This window comes from Oncorhynchus clarkii, chromosome 8, assembly GCF_045791955.1.
Source record: "Oncorhynchus clarkii lewisi isolate Uvic-CL-2024 chromosome 8, UVic_Ocla_1.0, whole genome shotgun sequence".
NCBI lineage: Eukaryota > Metazoa > Chordata > Actinopteri > Salmoniformes > Salmonidae > Oncorhynchus > Oncorhynchus clarkii.
The window spans coordinates 28,996,974-29,019,527 of NC_092154.1; the positions used below are offsets into that span (position 1 = coordinate 28,996,974).

General features: G+C 41.9%; 2 protein-coding genes across 3 annotated transcripts in view; one reads left to right on the forward strand and one right to left on the reverse strand.

Annotated features, from left to right (window-relative positions):
• Positions 1-5,643, reverse strand: part of LOC139415235 (BRF1 general transcription factor IIIB subunit b) — a 131,077-nt gene extending 125,434 nt beyond the window's left edge. The window contains exons 1-2 of one of the 2 annotated variants that reach the window (XM_071163165.1): positions 5,379-5,643; positions 4,720-4,928 (exon numbers count right to left, since the gene is read on the reverse strand). In XM_071163165.1, the coding sequence (XP_071019266.1) occupies positions 4,720-4,903 (184 nt within the window). In that variant the 5' untranslated portion in view covers positions 4,904-4,928; positions 5,379-5,643. Of the gene's footprint in view, positions 1-4,719; positions 4,929-5,331 lie in introns of both variants that reach the window. The other variant, XM_071163167.1, reaches the window with a different exon arrangement.
• A 280-nt stretch (positions 5,644-5,923) lies between these two features.
• Positions 5,924-22,204, forward strand: LOC139415236 (X-ray repair complementing defective repair in Chinese hamster cells 3). Its single transcript, XM_071163168.1, has 7 exons — positions 5,924-6,084; positions 17,422-17,559; positions 19,245-19,457; positions 19,726-19,880; positions 20,202-20,414; positions 20,812-20,858; positions 21,164-22,204. The coding sequence occupies exons 1-7, from the start codon at positions 6,012-6,014 to the stop codon at positions 21,456-21,458; spliced, it is 1,134 nt and encodes a 377-aa protein (XP_071019269.1). The 5' UTR covers positions 5,924-6,011; the 3' UTR covers positions 21,459-22,204.
• Positions 22,205-22,554: the final 350 nt, after the last annotated feature.

Below are 22,554 nucleotides of genomic sequence, written 5' to 3' on the forward strand. Positions count from 1 at the left end.
TCATAGTGAGTATGGAGCAAACTGTCTTGGTTGTGGACAAATTCTTTCAGATCACAATGGGTACTTATCTAGCCTCAAAGGCATGCAAGGTGGAGCTGAGAATAAGCCCAACAACTTGAACTTCATCTCTACAGAAAAAGGAAAAGCTACAGACCTGCCCAAAGTCAGTGGTAACCATATTGATGCTGAAGGATCACATGAAAACTGTCCTGACAACTCTGGGCCAAGTTCAAATAACCCTCTAAACCCCAGGAGCAGTGACCCAGGCCGCTACGGTGGTAGTGTGCATGAAGGCATCTTGAGAGGTAGGCAATATGTCCTATAATTATCATAATGTAACCCTAGACTATAGCTGTGATCAAAGCAGATTGCTTATCTTATTTTCTCAAGTAGTTTGCTTTGACAATGTGCCTGTGTAGCCATAATACAAAATGTAGATCCTTTAACATGTAACTTCTATTTCATCAGGTAAGCGTGGCCAAAGAAATGAAAAAGCCAACGTGAGTTGAGCACCTTGGAACATCACTCAATATTAACTTGTCAATTGTTCCTCTAGGATAATGTTGCTTACTGGGGAATCTTCCATGCCTATCAAGATCTTCTATTGCAATACATTTCTATTTCAGATATTACGGCGTTGGAGTGTTTTTAGTCTAACCTTTAAATTGAACCTTGTCTATTCAAGTGCGATTTTTGATTGGGAGGTTAACTATAGCCCACAGACTGGGTTCATAAGCTACATATTGCATGGTTCTAAGACAACTAAAAAAAAGTAGAAAGTAATAAGCTAATTCTTACTATTCTGTCAAAATTAAGCATCATACAAAGAATATAAATAAGTTGATAATTTAAGATGAAGTAACATTTCAATGAACTTCTGGACCAGACTTGTGTTTAAAGGCCCACTCTGAATTTACGTGTGTTTAACATTACAGCCATCTCAAATAAAAATGTATGTCCGTTGATTCAATGTCACATTTTTAAATGCCTCATGCACTTAATTTAAAATGGTTTATAACCCAAAATAAGGTTTTATGCCTTTTGTAAATGATCTTTAACCATATTTTGAAGCAATACATTAACTGTCATGAACTGTTAGTCCTTGCAGCTATAGTGTCATCTCTGCATTGGAGTAGTTACATTTTTCCAGCCCTAGCCATCTCAGTATAGCAAACAAAGTGGCAGGGTAGCCCAATATTAGATCTCTGATTTAATTAGACAAGATCTAGAGGCATTCCAGGTATAATGACTACCTGCTAGCAGCATGTGTTCTGAATCCGAAGTGACATCCATAATAGGTAGATGGTTCTGATTGGAGAATCGCTATTTGCATCACCGAGCAGTGAACGTAACTATTAAACCATTTTTTTAGCTGCTTCCCCTCCCCAAATAAATCTAATATGGATGCCAATGTGTTCTAGCTTCGCATGTAGATGTTTCCGTCACTTCTCGTCTGGAGCAGCACCTCCAGAAAATCTTAAGTATTACATACCGACCCACCCAGGGCATTTGAACTAATTCCAAAGGCTGACCCAAAACGGCATTTATTGTAGCTGCGATTTTAACAAGGCAAATTAGAGCGACAGACTGGATCACTGCTACGCTAACTTCCGCGATGCATACAAGGCCCTCCTTTTGGAAAATCTGACCACGACTCCATTTTGCTCCTCCCTTCCTATAGGCAGAAACTCAAACAGGAAGTACCTGTGCTACACTGGTCTGACCAATTGGAATCCACACTTCAAAATTATTTTGATCATGCGGACTTGTATATGTTCCGGGTAGCCTCAGAATATCAACGTATAAGCTGATTCAGTGAGTTTATAAGGAAGTGTATAGGAGATGATGTACCCACTGTGACTATTAACCTACCATAACCAGAATCCGTGGATAGATGGCGGAATTCACGCAAAACTGAAAGCGAGAACCACCGCATTTAACCATGGAAAGGTGACTGGGAATATGGCTGAATACAAAGTTATTCCCTTCAAGGCAAGCAAAATGTCAGTATAGAATAAGTGGAGTCGCAATTCAACGGCTCAGACATGAGACTTATGTGGTAGGGTCTACAGACAATCACCGACTACAAAAGGAAAACCAGCCACGTCACGGACACCGTCTTGCTTCCAGACAAACACCTTTGCTCGCTTTGAGGATAATACAGTGCCACCGACGTGGCCCTCTACCAAGGACTGTGGGCTCTCCTGTCCCCACATTCTTCAAAATGGCCACCATTGTTCCTGTACCCAAGAATGCAAAGGTAAATGAACTAAGACTCGCCCGTAGCACTCACTTCAGTCATCATAAAGTGCTTTGAGAGACTAGTCAAGGATCAACCTTACCTGTCACCCTAGACCCACTTCAATTTGCTTACCGCCCCATTAGGTCCACAGACAATGGCATCACACTGCCCTTTCCCATCTGGACAAGAGGAATACCTATGTGAGAATGCTGTTCATTGACTATAGCTCCGTAATTAACACCATAGTACCCTCCAAGCTCATTAAGCTTGAGGCAATCCGTCTCAACCCCTCCCTGTGCAATTGACTTCCTGATGGGCCGCCCCCCAGGTGGTGAAGGTAGGAAAAAACATTTCGCTGAGCCTCAACACTGGGGCCCCACAAGGGTGTGTTCAGCCCCCTCCTGTACTCCCTGTTCACCCATGACTGCATGTCCATGCATGCCTCCAACTCAATCGTCAAATTTGCAGACGACACAACAGTAGTAGGCTTGATTACCAACAATGACGAGACAGCCTACAGGGAGGAGGTGAGGGCTCTCGGAGTGTAGTGTCAGGAAAACAACCTCTCACTCAACGTCAACAAAAGTCAGTTGTACACCTGAATGCATTCAACTAAAATGTGTCTTCCGCCTTTAACCCAACTTTGAATCAAAGGTGCGGGCGGCTGCCGTAATCGACATCCACGTCTTTGGCGGCCGGGGTAAAATGGCTTGGGCAGAATGACAGATTTATACCTTGTCAGGCTCTGGGATTTGATGGAGCAACCTTTTCAGTTACTGCCTGCTGCCCCTATCAAAACAAAGGAGATGATCGTGGACTTCAGGAAACAGTTTTAAGTTCCTCTGAGTACACATCACGGACAAGCTGAAATGGTCTACCCACACAGACAGTATGGTAAGGCGCAATAGCGCCTCTTCATCCTCTGGAGGCTCAAGAAATTTGGCTTGTCACCTAAAACCCTCAAACTTTTAGATGCACAATTGAGAGCATCCTGTCATGCTGTATCACCGCCTGGTACAGTAACTGAACCGCCCACAACCGCAGGGCTCTTCAGAGGGTCGTGCGGTCTGCACAACGCATCACCGGGAGCAAACTACCTTCCCTCCAGGACACCTACAGCACCCGATGTCACAGAAAGGCCAAAAATATCATCAAGGACAACACCCACCCGAGCCACTGCCTGTTCACCCCAATACCATCCAGAAGGCGAGGTCAGTACAGGTCCATCAAAGCTGGGATCAAGCGACAATCTGTTTTTCAATCTTAAGGCCATCAGATTGTTAAACAGCCATCACTAACACAGAGAGGCTGCTGCCTACATACAAATGTGAAATCTTTGGCCACTTTAATAAATGGATCACTAGTCACTTTAATGCCACTTCAATAATGTTTACATATCTTGCATTACTCATATCATGTGTATATACTGTATTTTATACCATCGATTGCATCTTGCCTCTCATCGCTCATCCATATTTTTAAATATTCTTAATCCATTCCTTAGATTTGTGTGTATTAGATAGTTGTTGTGAAATTGTTAGATATTGCTGCACTGTCAGAACTAGAAGCACAAGAATTTCGCTACACTCGCAATAACATCTGCTAACCATGTGTATGTGACCAATTTGATTTAAGTTTCTTGCTCATTGTTCGGTGATGCAAATTGCTTCTTTTTTTTTTTTAAGTCAAGTCTCCAGAATATTTTTTATATATGGATGGTAGCTATGGACATGGGGCACATGCTGCTAGCAGGTAGTCATTGTACCAGAAGTTCTCAAATGCAGTCGCTATGGAATGCCCATAGACCTTGTCTTATTCATTAATCAGAGGTCTAATATTGGGCTAGTGGCATGATTGTATACCTCAAAACCATATGCATATCATTCATTTAAAATTCCCATATTTATGATGTGCAATAATTGTTTTATGACTGACCTTACAGCAAGACCATAACACAATTAACTGAACTTAGGACAGTATCTTTCATTCCAACTTCCAGGGTGAACACTTCATAATGGGTTTGTGAAGGCTTTATTATTGTTACTATTTCTCAAATCATAAGAAAACAGCATGGGGGTTATGAAACATTTAGCAAAGCCCACAAGACGTAGCCAAATGCTGATTTTTATTTTTTTTAAAGGTAGTCTATGATTTGTGAAACATTTATGTAGCCTAGTGCTTATGATGACATTATGCACTATATATACTTTTTGTTTAATCTAACTGCAAGGATTTCTTCCCAATTGTATTATACCATCAAGCTTATTTGAACAGTTGTCTTTATTTGTGAAAATTTTCTTACATTGTCTGCTTATCAGGGACAAGCTTGCATGTAATATGGTGCATTTTCACATATGCAATATTTAGCATCTCTAAATATGGATTTGGGCAGAGGATATTTGTGTAATACTGCACAGTGGTAAGCTCAATTTCTTTTTTTTGTGATGCTGAAGTCTTATGCAAAATGCAGGTCTTACCATCTGCTGAGACGAATTGCCCCACAGCTGACGAAATCCCACCACTGCCCTCCACGAATTGCACCTCGGACACGATGATGTTGTCCTCCAGCACAGACCCACAGTTCGTGCATACTGCATTGCCCCGAGCCTGATCGAGGTCGATCTCGGAACAACCACAGTTCTTGCATATGCGGGAAGTCATGTCTGTGGTGTCCGCCCAAATAAACCTGTATCAAAAGAGGATAATATGTCACTTCTGTGTAACGTTTGCTACATCATCGTATTTACACATTCCCCATGCAATGTGTTGATTAGACCTGTAGGCCACCATTGACAAGCCATCAATATATTTGTGCATGCTAAACTTTGCTTTAGAGAAGATTTTTCAAGCAATTACTGAAATTGTTCGGACAACACATGAAAGACATGAGATCACAGTAACGTGGGACAAGGTTTGGGCTCATTGTCACAACAGTACCAAAGTCAAGATAACCAGCTAGCTAACCCATTTAATGTGTAGCTAGCTACATTAGCAACTAGATATCACACACCCACTACTGTAATGCAGAAGGGGAGACATGCATAGCAAATATGTTTTCATTTAATTTTCAAAGCCGAGATAGTACTTACTATCTTTATATTTAGCTAGCTACCTGACGTTATTCAAAGTTTAATACCTGCGCGGTGTTAGCTAGTACTTGTAATGGCGACAAAGAAATCCAGTACAGGAGGAAACACTTCAGACGCTATGGATACTTGGTTAACTCTTTTCTCATAGTAAAAAGACTGTGCATATGCTAAAAGCTTGTTCTCAAAACATGTTCACGTGATACAACGATATGCCGTTTAAAAAGGTAATTGTTAGCTAATTTCATATCCCATTCGACGAGGTAGCTTATGTTTTGGTGTTTTGACTTTCGCAAAACCTACTCGGCATAAGCTAAACCAAATATTTTATTTTCAGGGTAAGGATGACAACTTCAGGATGAGTATTGAATTTATTGAAACTATGTACACAGTATTCGGATTTATGTATCCCAATTTTTATGTACACCGAAATACAATGAAATCACTTTACAGTTAGTAGCTGTTGCTTTAAAAAAAAAAGGTTTTAAATGTACAACCCTAAATTTACATTTAGTTCCTTCCATCACTAATCCGGGTGCGACGCGCTCTGTGATGACGATTGGTGGGCGGGTATTTCGCGCGCCAATCCTCCAGTGTTTTTGTTACCACAATAGTTAACCAGCATGCCGTTCACATTTTGCTTGCTGATGCCTCACAGAATGGAGAAATGTATCCCAGACTAAATGGTATGTATGGGAAATATGGATTGGGAACAATTGGAGCTCAACCCAAGGATTATAGCAGCCGTAAAGAAAGGTAAAAATAAACGGACGTTCGCTAGCTAGCCATAATTCGGCTAGACGTACATTAGCTAATTTTATATAACAGTTGGGACTAATCTTGGATGCTGATTGGTTAAAACCGCATTCCAGCCCGTGTCTATAATTAAGCAGTAAGGCCCGAGCGGTGTGCTATATTGCTAATGTACCACGGCTAAGGGCTGTTTGTAATTCCGACGCTATGCGCGGAGTGCCTGGATACAGCCCTTCGCTGTTGTATATTGGCCATATACCACAAACTCCAGAGGGGCCTTATTGCTATTATAAACTGGTTATCAACGTAATTAGAGCTGTGAAATGAAAGGTTTTTTCATACCTGTGGTATACAGTCTGATATACCACAGCTGTCAGCCAATCAGCATTCAGGGCTCAACCACCCAGTTGTATATTCCACAAGTTACCACTGGCTAAAGCTATGATGTTGAAATGTCTATTTACTTTGATCCATCTCACTGTGCAATCCCCTGTGATCAGCCCAGCCAGCCAATTTATAGATTTGATTTCCACTATAAAAAGCATCTAGACATTTAATTTAGACTAGCATTTGATTTTAAATAGCAGATATTTGTATAAACCTTGCTGTCTGTCTCTGATATTTGCAACATTGTTTCAATATTGAAATTGGATATCCCGCTGTCCCATAGTAATGAACATGTAGGGACGAGACGGACAGGCATCTAGTCAGCCAGTCAAAATGATGAATCAGCTGGCAGCATTTTTATGGATGTATACATAGAAATGTCAATAGAAAACAGGTGAAACGAAATGCAGCTAGTTTGATGTCTTTCCAGCTTCAGTTTGAAGTGATTGTGTTGTTGGCTAGCTCCTCTGAACAAGTGTCCTGACGAGAAAGCACATCTTCTATGCCAGGCAAAATCGTGGATCATTAGCTCATTGTTGTGCGTGTATCCAAATAAATGTCACTAGAAAACAGCTTAAACAAATGCAAATGCAGCTACTTTGCTGTTATTCTGGCGTAGTTGGCTAGCTAGCAAGAAAGGGTTATAAGAATGTTGCCAGCCAGTATGGCAATGGAACATTTAGTACGAACAAAAGACTGAATGACTGGGTCACGTCTCTGGCAACCAAGCCAATAGAACGAATGATCAGCCGGCTCTGGGTAGCAACCCTAGATTTGTGTCAGGACTATATCTTGTGGAAGGATGATTATTTTTTTTTTTTTTAATATGTCAATCATTATTTGACTATGTTGGTAACCCATTATATGAAAGTGATAATGCCCTTGAAGCTGGTGTTTGACGGATATATTGGCACAGTTTGCTTATTAAACAGCATGATCATTACACAGGTGCACCTTGTGATTGGGACAATAAAAGGCCACTCTAAAATGTTCCATTTTGTCACAACACAAAGCTACAGCTGTCTCAAGTTTTGAGGGAGTGTGCAATTGGCATGCTGACTGCAGGAATGTCCACCAAAGCTGTTGCCAGATAACTAAATGTTCATTTCTCAACCATAAGCTGCCTCCAACGTCGTTTCAGAGAATTGGTCGGTACGTCCAACCGGTCGGTACTTCCAATGGTCTTGGCCTGACTGCAGGTCGGTGCCGTAACCGACTTCAGTGGGCAAATGCTCACCTTCGATGGCCTTCGGCACACTGGAGAAGTGTGCTCTTCACAGATGAATCTCAGTTTCAACTGTGCTAGGCAGATGGCAGGCTGTGTATGGCGTCGTGTGGAAGCAAACAGTTTACGCATGTCAATGTTGTGAACAGAGTGCCCCATGGTGGTGTTATGGTATGGGCAGGCAAAAGCTATGGGCCGCGAACACAATTGCAATTTGAACCAACAGAGTTAACGTGATGAAATCCTGAGTCCCATTGTGGTGCCATTCATCCACCACCATCACCTCATGTTTCAGCATGATAATGCACGGCCCCATGTCGAAGGGATCAGTACACAATTCCTGGAAGCTGAAAAGTTCTTCCATGGCTTGCATTTTCACCAGAAATGCCACCCATTGAGTATATTTGGGATGCTCTGGATGTGACGTGTACGACAGCATGTTCCAGTTCCCACCAATATCCAGCCACTTTGCACAACTTTCCACAGGCAACAATCGACAGTCTAATTAACTCTATGCGAAGGCGATATGTTGCGCTGCATGAGACAAATTGTGGTCACACCAGATACTGACTGGTTTTCTGATCCACACCCGTACTTTAAAAAAACTAAAATATATATCTGTGACTGACAGATGCAGTACAGATATGCCAGTCATGTGAAATCCATAGATTAGGGCCTAATGAATGTATTTCAATTGACTGATTTCCTTTATATAACTGTAACTCAGTAAAAATCTTTGAAATTGTTGCATGTTGTGTTATAATTTGTGTTATTTGTCTTATGCATTTGGGCTTTTACAGCATACTATGCCAGTAGAAGTCAGATACATTTGTATATATCATTTATGTGGACCACCCTTCAAATTTGTGGATTCAGCTATTTCACCCACACCCGTTGCTGACAGGTATATAAAATCGAGCACGCAGCCGTCCAATCTCCATAGTCAAACATTGACAGTAGAATGGCCTTACTGAAGAGCTCAATGACTTTCAACGTGGCACTGTCATAGTATGCCACCTTTCCAACAAGTCAGTTTGGCAAATTTCTGCCCTGGTAGTGCTGCCCCGGTCAACTGTAAGTGCGGTTATTGTGAAGTGGAAATGTCTAGGAGCAACAACGTCTCATTCGTGAAGTGGCAGGCCACACAAGCTTAGAGAACGGGACTGCTGCGTGCTGAAGCACGTAAAAATCATCTCAGTTGCAACACTCACTATCAAGTTCCAAACTGCCGCTGGAAGCAATGTCGGCACAATAACTGTTAGTCGGGAGCTTCATGAAATGAGTTTCCATGCACAAGCAGCTGCACACAAGCCTAAGATCAGCATGTGCAATGCCATGCGTCGGCAGGAGTGGTGTAAACCTCATTGTCATTGGACTCTGGAGCAGTGGAAACGTGTTCTCTGGAGTGATGAATCACGCTTCACCATCTGGCAGTCCAATGGACAAATCTGGGTTTGTTGGATGCAAGGCGAATGCTACCTGCCTGAACGCATAGTTCAACTAAAGTTTGTTGGAGGAGGAATAATGGTCTGGGGCTGTTTTTCATGGTTCAGGCTAGGCCCCTTAGTTCCAGTGAAGGGGAATCTTAATGCTACAGAATAGTGACATTCTAGATTCTGTGCTTCCAACTTTGGCAACAGTTTGGGGAAAGCCCTTTCCTGTTTCAGCATGACAATGCCCCGTGCGTGCACAAAGCGAGGTCCATACAGAAGTGGTTTGTTGAGATCTTTGTGGAAGAACTTGACTGACCTGCACAGAGCCCTGACCTCAACCCCATTAAACACCTTTGGGATGAATTGCAACGGCAACTGTGAGCCAGGCCTATCGCTCAACATCAGTGCTCGACCTCACTAATGCTCTTGTGACTTTTAATTCATGGTGTCAGAATACACTGCTCTATTAAAGCTGCAATATGTAACCTTTTGGGGCGACCGGAACAATTCACAGTGAAATGTGAGTTTTATAGATCTGTCATTATCATTGAAAGCAAGTTTAAGAAGCTGTAGAGCTGTTCTATGTGCACGATTGTTATGCTTCCCATTCTTAAGTATATATTTGATGTCGTTTACTTTCAGTTTTGTACACCAGCTTCAAAAAAGCTGAAAATACAATATTTTTGGTTTATAGAAGAGTTATTTCACAGCGTTTTTAGATGGTACAATTATTCTCAACATGATTCTTGCTTGTTTTGTCACAAACTGAAATTAGGCAAACATTAGAATTTTAGCAACCAGTAAATGGCGGAGCGATTTCCGCGTAGTGGAACTTTAAAGCAATTCAGAACTAATTTGTTGACATGTTCTGTTGCAGATTCAAAGCCAGATGAACTCATTGCAGAATATATCCATAATCATGAATGAATAAGTATATTTATTTGACAAAAATGCGCCTAGTCACCGATCAAATCACGTCAAACACCCAAACTCCAACAATTACATTGTTTTAAAGAAATCAAAATAGTAAGCAATTTGTACATATGCCTTTTATACATAACATATGAATTGAAGTAAAATTATGAATTCATCAATGTCACAAACCTGGGAAGAGCACCATATGAACTATTATTATTGAGAGCGCACAGATTCTTATGCTTTCCATTTTGACGAATTAGACCAGCACAAACAACAAACGAAAGGGAATATTGAATGATCCATCGCATCTCCCCAAAAACATTTTCAACATACATCTGTAAAATGATAGTTTCTAGACTAAAGCTTTGTGGTTGTCTTCCTCTAAGGCTTCCATGTCTTCTCCCTGGACCTCCTCAATGTCCACCTCTTGAACATCAGACTGAGGCCTCATCTTCACTGTCACTTTCCAACCTTGTTGGGGATGGCTTGTTGTCAGGCTCAAAAAGCCTCAAATTTGCCTGGATGACCACCAATTTTTCAACCCTTGTATTGGTCAGCCAGTTGCGTACTTTGGTGTGTGTGTGTTCCCAAAGAAGGACCAATTGCGCTCTGAGGCGACTGATGTTGGTGAGATTTGGATGATGATGATGGAGGCAACCGGAGAAAGAGCCTCAGATCCACCAGGTGGCTGATGAGATTTGTTGGCACTACTGCCATATTGCATCTCCATCCCAAAGCCCTTGCTTGGAAGTGTTTCTTCGCCAGACTGCCAAGAACCTTGCCCTCATCCAGGCCAAGGTGGTGAGACACGGTTGGGATGAAACCATAGGCCTTGTTGATCTCTGCACCAGCCAGGATGCTTAAGAATGGGAAGCATAACAATAGTGCACATAGAACAGCTCTACAGCTTCTTAAACTTGCTTTCAATGATAATGACAGATCTATAAAACTCACATTTCACTGTGAATTGTTCCGGTCGCCCCAAAAGGTTACATGCTTGGTGTCCAACATGTATGCTGTGGCGTGTATGAGCTTCAGGCAGAAGTCTTCACACTTTTTGATGTATTTCAGAAGTACAGTAACCTCTGCTTGGAGCAACAGTGAAGTGGGCAGGGCTGTACAGATTTTTCTTTTACATTTGCAAGTAGAGTCTGAACATCAGACAGGATGGCATTGTCTCCCTCAATCCGTGCAATGGCTACTGCTATAGGTTTTAGGAGTTTCAGGCTGCTTACCACTCTTTCCCAAAATACATCATCCAGGAGGATCCTCTTGATGGGGCTGTCCATATCGGCAGACTGTGATATGGCCATTTCTTGGAGAGACCCCTTCCCCTCCAGGAGACTGTCAAACATGATGACAACACCATCCCAACGGGTGTTGCTGGGCAGCTTCAATGTGGTGCTCTTATTTTTCTCACTTTGTTTGGTGAGGTAGATTGCTGATGACCCTTCACATACCAAACCATTTCCCTGGCTTTCTTGTAGAGTGTATTCATTTTCTTCAGTGCCATGGTGTCCTTGAGGAGCAGATTCAATGCATGAGCAGTACAGCCAATGGTTGTGATGTGAGGGTAGGACCCCTCCACTTTAGACCAAGCAGCCTTCATGTTCGCAGCATTGTCTGTCACCAGTGCAACTACCTTCTGTGATCCAAGGTAATTGATGACTGCTTTCAGCTCATCTGCAAAGTAGAGACCGGTGTGTCTGTTGTCCGTAGTGTCTGTGCTCTTGTAGAATACTGGTTGAGGGGTGGAGATTATGTAGTTATTTCTTGCCCACGAACATTCGACCACCCATCAGAGATGATTGCAATACAGTCTGCTTTCTCTATGATTTGCTTGACCTTCACTTGAACTCTGCATCCAGCAAATGAGTAGATAAAGCATGTCTGGTTGGAGGGATTTATGCTGGGCGAAGAACATTCAGAAATCTCTTCCAATACACATTGCCTGTGAGCATCAGAGGTGAACCAGTTGCATACACAGCTCTAGCAAGACATTCATCATAATTTCTCTGACTACGTTCCTCCAATGAGTAAAAAAAAACTTCTGATTCCAGGAGGACCATGAGCTGTTGCTATTGATAAGGTGTCTGATTCATAATTTTCACCTCGAATAGAAGTAGAGGGACTTTTGTCAGAGGTTGCTTGCTATAGCGCTGAGGGAACTTTATGCACTTGGCCAGATGATTCTGCATCTTTGTTGCATTCTTCACATATGATTTGGCACAGTATTTGCCAATGTACACAGCTTTTCCTTCTACATTAGCTGCAGTAAAATTTCTCCACACATCAGATAGTGCTTTTGACATTTTCCTGTAAAGATTAGTTTTTTTTTATGTTTTTTTTTTACAACTTACAATTCCATGTACAGATAAATCGTTAAGCAGTTAGATTAAACAACTCCTTTGTAAGATAAATGTTTTAAAATAAAACATGTATGGAAACAGGTGAATTAACACTCCTCAGTTAGCAGGCTCAAGTTAGCTACAACCCACATGGTAGCAAAGACTAACTAGCAGAAATCTTTAACAAGTTAGAAGTAATTTAAACACACTTTGCTGTAGGCTACTATTTACTAGTAACAAAAAATGTATGTCATGTAAAATATATATTCACCCCACCCCGTATTGTAATCAAAACTTACCAGAAAGCATGTAGTCCTAGGCTCAGACAGTGTAGTAGTGTGGGCTCAATAGCATCTCATTAGTGTGCAAGATCTTGAGGATCAGCTGTACATGTTATGGAAGAATGCACTGTGCATGCAGAGGGTTGCAATTCCATTGAATTGGGAATAGTTTAACCAAAATATGCCACAAGACCTAGAATTGCCTTGTGTATCCCACAAAAGAGGTTAACTGTTAGCTTATAACATTTTTTTATGAATTTAAGAAAGATTCCCATGGAAAATTTCCTGATGTTTCCCGGAAAGTTTCCGACCCTTTGCAACCCTAGTCTGAACCCCAGAATTAGCGGGACAGCATTACACAGGTGGGAAAAAAGGTAGCAAAAACAGTACACCACAACACTTTTAAACATGTTACTTAGTCTAGAGGTTATCAAATCAGGAGAAGAACAAGTGAAGGAAGCAGCATAGGGAAAATGGGTGAAGTTTATAGAGATAAGATTGAGAGTTCCAAAATGTCTGAAGTTGAGGGGGGCATAAAAGGCATACAACTTAATTATTGATGACAGCATTTTGTAGACAACATGGTGGTTTACATTTATGTCTACTGTGTGTGAATGATGGAAGAATCTTACCCCAGCTGTAGGTCAATTGTTTGCGGTCATTTAGGCCTGCACATCAACCAGTACTGGGACCATTGGAGACATGGAACGCTTGCTCTCAAAATGCTGTTTGAATGGCTTTGGGTCTGTATTTATAAAGAGATCAGGTGGAGTGCTCCACAGTGCCCAAAGTTGAGGGACTATGGGGCATAAAAGGCACAGTGTGGAATAAGGGGTAACTTGGGGGGCGGTTGGCTTTCATGGCATCAGTCAACAAGTTCAATTTGAGAGTGGAGCATGCATTATATCAATACCCCCCTCCCCCAATCCAGATCTGAATGGCAGGAGTGTGTATAAGTTTTTGTTCCAGCCCTTACCTGATTACAAATAGCGTATTGCCATGTTTCAGTATGTTGATTATTTAAGTCCGGTGTTTGAGCTGGGCTGGGACAAAATTTGTCACACACATCTGGTCTTCAGGACTTCCTGCAATGCCTGAAACAGACTAGAGCAGGAGAATAGTGTTTCAGGTTGAAACCGCTTACTTAGTTGAGAGGTGGCAAGACTCCGGCACACCCACTGGTTCTGGAATAGAGAAGGCGCAAATAAGGTTTCCAATTTGGCCTCAATAACATGACAGTAATTCTACCTAAAAAGCAAATGTTTTGAGTACCAATTAATTAAAAACCCACTATAGCAGGTAGGACTAAACAAGGTTGCATAACTTTGCCTACTAGCTATACTAATGATCTGCTGACCAAAGCGTTACAGCAAACATATCAATGTTTTCCCGCAGTAAAGTAAGCACACTGTTGACTATGCTGAAACCTATCAAAGCCAGACTAAAATAATACAGCTAGCTAGGGTAGTTACAAGTCAAGTAGTATGCCCCACCCCTCACCCGGACACAAACCAACATTATCAAGAACGCCTAGCCCTAGCTTCACCATTTTTAAGTTAATTAGCAAGCTAGACTGTTGGTTTATAAAAGCCAAAGAAGGTTCTCATGCATTTAAATGACTAGACAAGTCGATGGCTAATGTAGCCATCTAGCCAGGCTAATGTTGCTAATTATTTGACCGTGAGCTTGCTAGCTAGCTAGATTACAGGCATATTTAATTGAATTGTCTATTTAAAAAAACTTTAGCCAATTTATTAATACATTTAGCTAACATTAGATAGTTAATCCAGAGATTCTTACCTTTGCCTCGATTTGACAGTCTTGTCCAGGTCATCATGGCCCTGGTGAGGTGACGTGAAGCTTGAGACAGGCATTTGTCATGCTGTATGATAGCAGCTAATTAGCATTTAATTTCAGGGGGTAAATACAGGCGAATATATTGAAAGTCACCTTGTCTGAGAGAGATGTACACGATTATGAATACATCACGCCAGGGTAAGCCTACACGATACACAGCCATTATTTGAAGTGTTTCTAAAATTCACAATGGCTAAAGGAGTGGTGGGAAAACGATTGGAACCATTTCCATGTTTGACCGTTAAGTTTATTGTGTGTTATGACTCATACTCTGGTAGGCTATTACCATGAGCCAATCCTCTCCAATTAAGATCCCACCAACCTCCTGTGTTGTATTGCCATATGACATGGAAACGTAGCTAATGTTATACCCCTTGACTTATTCCACATTTTGTTGTGTTAGACTGAACTCAAAATTGATGAAATTGTTTTTTTTATTTTTTATATCACCCATCTACGAACAATACCCCATAATGACAAAGTGAAAACCACCTTTTTGGATTTTTTTTGCTAATTTATTGAAAATTAAATATAGAAATATCTTATTTACATAAGTATTCATAACTCTGAGTCAATATTGTGTAGAAGCACCTTTGGCAGAAATTATAGCTGTGAGTCTTTCTGGGTAGGTCTCAAAGAGCTTTCCACTCCTGGATTGTGCAACATTTGTAACAACTGTAACTAGGCCACTCGGGAAAATTCACTGTCTTCTTGGTAAGCAACTGTAGTGTAGATTTGGTCTTGTGTTTTAGGTTTTTGTCCTGCTTAAAGGTGAATTAATCTCCCAGTGTCTGGTGGCAGTCAGACTGAACCAGGTTTTCTTCTAGGATTTTGCCTGTGCTTAGCTCCATTCTGTTTGTTTTTTATCTTAAACTCACCAGTTCTTAACGATTACAAGCATACCCATAACATGATGCAGCCATCACTATGCTTGAAAATATGGAGAGTGGTATTCCGTAATATGTTTGGAGCATATCCAATACCACACTTTGTATTCAGGCCAAAAAGTGAATTGCTTTGCCACATTTTTGACAGTATTACTTTAGTGCCTTGTTACAAACAGAATGTAGGTTTAGGAATATTTTTGTTCTGTACAGGCTTCCTTTTCACTCTCAATTAGGTTAGTATTGTAACTACAGTTTTCTCCTATCACATTCAACTCTTAACTTGTTGCGTCGAGCAAACCCGTATCCGGGAGCGTAATCATAGCCTCAAGCTCATTACCATAACGCAACGTTAACTATTCATGAAAATCGCAAATGAAATGAAAGAAATATATTCACTCACAAGCTTAGCCTTTTGTTAACAACACTGTCATCTCAGATGTTCAAAATATGCTTTTCAACCATAGCTACACAAGCATTTGTGTAAGAGTATTGATAGCTAGCATAGCATTAAGCCTAGCATTCAGCAGGCAACATTTTCACAAAAACAAGAAAAGCATTCAAATAAAATCATTTACCTTTGAAGAACTTCGGATGTTTTCAATGAGGAGACTCTCAGTTAGATAGCAAATGTTCATTTTTTTCCAAAAATATTATTTGTGTAGGAGAAATCGCTCCATTTTGTTCATCACGTTTGGCTAAGAAAAAAATCTGAAAATGCAGTCTCTACAACGCCGAACTTTTTACCAAATTAACTCCATAATATCGACAGAAACATGGCAAACGTTGTTTAGAATCAATTCTCAAGGTGTTTTTCACATATCTATTCGATGATAAATCATTTGTGGCAGTTGGGTTTCTCCTCGGAAGCAAACGGAAAAATACACGCAGCTGGAGATTACGCAATAATTGCGACGGAGGACACCAAGCGACCACCTGGTATATGTAGTGTAAAATGGTCAATCTTCCAATGATATGCCTACAAATACGTCACAATGCTGTCGACACTATGGGGAAACGACAGAAAGTCTAAGCTCATTCGTGACCCATTGACAGCCATATAAGGACTCATTGGAACACAGCGCCTTCAAAATCTGGGGCACTTCCTGTTTGAAATTTCATCTTTCATCTTCGCCTGTAGCATCAGTTCTGTGGCACTCACAGACAATATATTTGCAGTTTTGGAAACGTCAGAGTGTTTTCATTCCAAAGATGTCAATTATATGCATAGTCGAGCATCTTTTCGTGACAAAATATCTTGTTTAAAACTTTTTTATCTAAAAATTAAAAGAGCGCCCCCTATATCCAAGAAGTTAACTGTTTTAAAGTCACCATTGGCCTCATTGTGAAATCCCTGAGCTGTTTCCTTCTTCAGCAACTGAGTTAGGAAGGACACCTGTATCTTTTTGTAGTGAGTGGGTATATTGATACACCATCCAAAGTGTAATTAACTTCACCATGCTCAAATCGATATTCAATGTCTGCTTTTTTTTCTCCCATTTACCAATAGGTGCCCTTCTTTGCGAGGCATTGGAAAATCTCCCTTGTCTTTGTGGTTGAATCTGTGTTGAAATTCACTGCTCCACTGAGGGACCTTACTATTATCTGTATGTGTGGGGTACAGAGATGAGGTAGTCATTAAAAAATAATGTTAAACACTATTATTGCACACAGTGAGTCCATGCAACTTATTATGTGACTTAAGCACATGTTTACTCCTGAACTTATTTAGGCTTGCCAGAACAAAGGAGTTGAATACTGGTCTCAAAACATTTGAGCTTTTCATTTTTTAATAATATACAGGTTATAGTGTGTAGGCCAGTGACAAAAAATGTAATCCATTTTAAATTCAGGCTGTAATGCAAAACATTAGGATAAAGTAAATAGGTTTGTGTATACCATCTGAAGGCAATGTATCTATAACATTTCGCTTTGCTAGTCAATGTTGTGGTGTTAAAATGTATGCTGTAGGTGCGTCTGCTCATTATTAATTTATGTTGATCTTAGCTAATGTGAAATCAGCGAGGGAGATTCTCAGTCTCTCGGGTCCGGATCTACAACGACTCACCCACCTGTCAAAGTCAGACGTGCAACACCTGCACACAGCTGTTGCTGTCTCTTACCGCAGACATTCACCTGTAACAGGTAGGCGTGCTCTATTCTATTGCAGGGTTCTCCAACTCCAAACATGGAGAGCTACTGGGTGTGCAGATTTTGATTCAGGCCCAGCACTAACACACCAACTAGCTAGCTATGTTTAGACAGGTGTTTTAGTGCTGGCTAGACTAAGTGATGCAAAAACCATACATTTGAATAGATTTTTTGTACAGCAAAATCATGTCAACAGACATTCGGAAAGTATTCAGACCCCTTTTTCAACATTTTCTTACGTTACAGCCCTATTCTATAATTGACAAAACATTTTTACTCCTGAATCTACACACAATACCCCATAATGACAATGCGAAAACAAGTTTTTAGAAATACAAAACAAAACCTTATTTGCATAAGTATTCATACCCTTTTGGTTATGAGACTCGAAATTGAGCTCAGGTGCATCCTGTTTCCATTGATCATCCTTGATGTTTCTAAAACTTTATTGGAGTCCACCTGTGGTAATTTCAGTTGATTGGACATGATTTGGAAGGCGCACACCTGTCTATGTAAGGTCCCAAAGTTGACAGTGCGTGTCGGAGCAAAAACCAAGCCATGAGGTCGAAGGAATTGTCCGTAGAGCTCCGAGACAGGATTGTGTGGGCACAGATCTGGGGAAGGATACCAAAATATTTCTGCAGCATTGAAGGTCCCCATGAACACATTGGCCTCCATCATTCTTAAGTTGAAGAAGTTTGGAACCACCACTACTCTTCCTATAGCTGGCCGCCGACCAAACTGAGCAGTCGGGGCAGAAGGGCCTTGGTCAGGGAGGTGACCAAGAACCAGATGGTCACTCTGGCAGACGTCCAGAGTTCATATGTGGAGATGGGAGAACCTTCCAGAAGGACAACCATCTTTGCAGCACTCCACCAATCAGGCCTTTATTATAGAGTGGCCACTCCTCAGTAACAGGCACATGACAGCCCACTTGGAGTGTGCCAAAAGGCACTTTTAAAGGACTCAGACCATGAGAAACCAGATTCTCTGGTCTGACAAAACCAAAATTGAACTTTTTGGCCTGAATGCCAAGCGTCACGTCTGGAGGAAACCTGTCACCATCCCTACGGTGAAGCAATGGTGGTGGCAACATTCTGTTGGGATGTTTTTATTTTTAGGCGCATGTGTGAGTAAAATAGTCGCACTGTATTGCCCTGAAATTCACACACCGAGATGATGAAGGTGCATCATGCTCTCCTCCATGTAAAGAAATTTGACTGCAGCCAACCACTGCGCACAAATCACACTGCCAACAGGTACCGGGAGGTGGGACAGAGGGCAGATTGTCAAATCAACAGTGTTTCCCTGTCATCGCTCGCCTTGCGACTGACAGGTGCCTGTTCAATCAATAGATTGCTAGAAGATGCATATCGTTCATTCTAGTGAGAGAGGGCAGGGCAGACTTTTTTTCCTGACTGGCGAGTGGAAAAGTAGCCTAGTTTAAAAATTTGAGTCCAAAACAGGAGGTTTAAAAAGTAACCGAGACATTTTCAGTCCTCTGCAGCATTGCATTAATAAACAAAAGCCTGCACCCCCAGTAACTCACCAGAGTTGGAGATGCACTCTACCACTGTATCCAGCCACCCGGAAGTGATTGTAGCCTAGGCTTTACAATCCTAGTCTCAAACAAGTTATAGTTTATTATTCAAAGTAACAGATTGTTTGTTTTCACACAGCCTTACAAGTGCACCGTGGAGAGTGTCCCTCTTTGGAACCTGGACACAAGCTAAGTTTGGCTTGCCCCGTTCTGGACGCTCTACTGCGAGGTGGTGTACCGTTGAGCGGCATCACAGAACTGGCAGGGGAGAGCAGTGCAGGAAAGACCCAGTTTGGCTTGCAGCTGTGTCTTTCTGTGCAGTACCCACTGGCGTATGGAGGGCTCAATTCAGGTACCTAATGGATAAAATGGACTGAATCGGGGAGGGACGAATTGGACTAGCCTCTCCAATAAGGAACACATAATTTGTTGCAAAACATTTTAAAACGTTTTCCATTGCATGCCCTTATAAATGCGACCCAGCTCTTTGTTGCCAGTGTTTTGTCCTGATGTTCTGCCTGTAAACCGTATTGTCTAAATATTGTAACTTTTTCATTATTGGCAGATAGTGAGGCTTATGGCATGATATTTTGTATGTGCATGTGTCTTTACACCTGCAGGAGCTGTGTATATTTGCACAGAAGACTCGTTTCCCATCAAGCGTCTGCGGCAGCTCATTACCCAGCAGGCTCGGCTGCGGCCAGAGCTTCCCCAGGCCCTGATACAGAGCATCCGTTTCAGCGACAACATCTATATAGAGCATGCTGCCGATCTGGTAGGACAGTGATGCAACAGACACCCACTTTAGTGGAGAATTACTATAAAACGCCACTGGCACAGGTTGAAAGCAGTTCATGACGTGTCCACATGCAATTGGCTTTCCAGACGTAGATATGTAGTTAGGTTATGTTCCCATTTATTGCAGAAGTAAAAGATACAAAATATTTTGGTTCAAACATGATGAGGAGCATTCCATAAGCTGTTATAGTGAGACTGTAAGAACCATATGCTCTCTCCTCTCACCTGTGCTAATACTTTCTGGTCACCTTTGCTTCCTAATATACATGTGACCAGTGTTTCTGTGCTGTCCCAACAGGGTGCACTGCAGGCCTGCGTGTCCCAGCGGGTGCCCATTCTGCTCTCCCGGGGCCTTGTTCGGCTGGTGGTGGTGGACTCGGTGGCGGCTCTGTTCCGCAGCGAGTTCCAGGCGGACGAGGGTATCGAGAGAGCCCGCCACATGCTGGCCTTTGCCGCCACTCTCCACCGCCTGAGTCACAACTACAGTACCCCGGTGCTGTGCATCAACCAGGTAGGGAAAAGCCTTAACTACTCAGCAGACCCGGGTCAAATGCACTATATCAGACTATTTAGGTTTTTCTGGTACTAGTAGGGAAACACTGGAATAGTTCCAAAGTGCAAACTCGAGTATATCCGGAAACTTCCGAGTATTTCACCCAGGTCTGCTGCTACACATGCATGTCTGATGATGTATTATTATTATTGGCTCACTTGAAAAGGACGTGTTAATCTCAATGTGACTTTGCTGTTTTAAATAAAGGATCAATACAATGAATGATGTTGGATGTGTTCTATTGATATTGCATTGTATAATGTAATTATGTTATAGTAGCCTGACCCTATAGATGAACAAAAGCTAGCGGTATGTTCAGAATAATGTAATGAGTTATTACACCGTACCTATTCAGGTGACAGATGTAATGGATGGGCCAGATCCAGCACACTGTAACTTTGGGTAAGCTGTTTGAGTCTCCTGGTATATTTACTAGCATAGAGCGATACGAGTATAGGTGTGTGTGTGTATGGCTTTGTGTCTTTGTGTTGTAGTAGTAGTAGTAATAATTAGGTGGGTGCTTACATTTGTCCTATTTCACACATGTAGCAGTGTGTATAAATACGTGTGAATTGGAAAAAGTGGTGTTTGCGTACCCCACTCCCCCTGAGACACCCTCGGAGAGTGGGGTCACGGCCAGGGATCAGACATTATTGACGCGACTGTGTGTGTGTGTGTGTGTGTCCGTCCACATGCTTCTTTCTCAGGTTGGTGGACAATAAGGTGCTGCCCGCCCTGGGCATGGCCTGGGCCAACCAGGTGATGGTGAGGCTGATGCTGCTCCGCCTCCCGGGCTGTGTGGGCACCGGGGAGCAGGGCGGTACCAGCGCCCCTCGCAGGCTGGAGGTGGTGTTCGCCCCCCACCTCCCCAGAGCCAGCTGCCTGTGTGGGGTGTGGGAGGAAGGAGTGAGAGGGCTGCCAAACAGACCCCGGTCTGTCACCAACAGCGTTACCAAGAGACTTGAAACCACAGGCGAATTGGGCCTGAACGATGGTACCTAAATCCGATAAACTTTTACAGTTATAGGATACAGAAAAAAGGTGCCAAATGGGAAAATGATAGGGACCCGCACACTGTTTAGATGCTCTGCAGTTTTCTTGGCAATATTGTAACCACAAAGGAATTTTGTATCAGGTGATTCAAGGGTGATTCCAGCAGGGAATGCACACTGGAGGAGAGTGGACACTGCAGGATGGCAGGACTGTTGCCTTACTTTGTGCTTCGACATTCCATAGTGAAGCCTATATGCATTTAAAATGAGAGAGAAGATAGTAGAAAAAGTATGAAAGTATTATGTGTCAAATGATATGGAAATCCTGACAAACCACCTTTAAAAAAAAATCGAAGTACATTTTTAGCAGCAGACATTTTCTGCTTTTCTTTTCACAACAGAATGTAATATAGGCTATTGCAAAAATATATATATATTTTGCACTACACTTCTGAAGTTTAATTTGCATAGCAGCGTGTTCCTGTTGGGGGGAGCTGACACTTGATTTAGAAATCGGCAGGCCTGTGGTGTATGCCAGTCAGTACTGACAACAGCACTGACGGTTTCTAAATAGTGTAATTTCACTCCAACCAGGACATGCTGCTCTGCAAGTCAAATGCACTTCTGAAAACAGTGCAGAAAACTATCTGCAACGATTGAATTCTGGCCAAAGTCTTTTATTTGTTTCACATGTTAGAGGACGTTCTATCCAGTGATGTAGTGGTAAATAAAATTGGTGGGTAAAGCTAATTGCCATTGGTGGTGAATGAAGTAACGCTTTTTATACTTTCAGTGCATTTTTCCCTAATAGCTGGGTAAACACTCGCACAAAAAGAGTAAATGGCATTTACTTTAGACAGCTCGGTGCATTCAACACCTCTCAAATACAAGCAGTACTTTGAGCCAGGAGAGATTGACACGCATATTCGTAATATCAGCTCTGTGTACATCCAAGGGCCAATCGTCCTGCCCCGTTCTGAACCAATTGCAATTTTCCTAAGTACTTTTTTGTGGCACCTGACCACACTACTGAACCGTAGTCCAAGTGCGACAAAACCAGGGACTGTAGGACCTGCCTTGTTGACAGTGCTGTCAAGAAGGTAGAG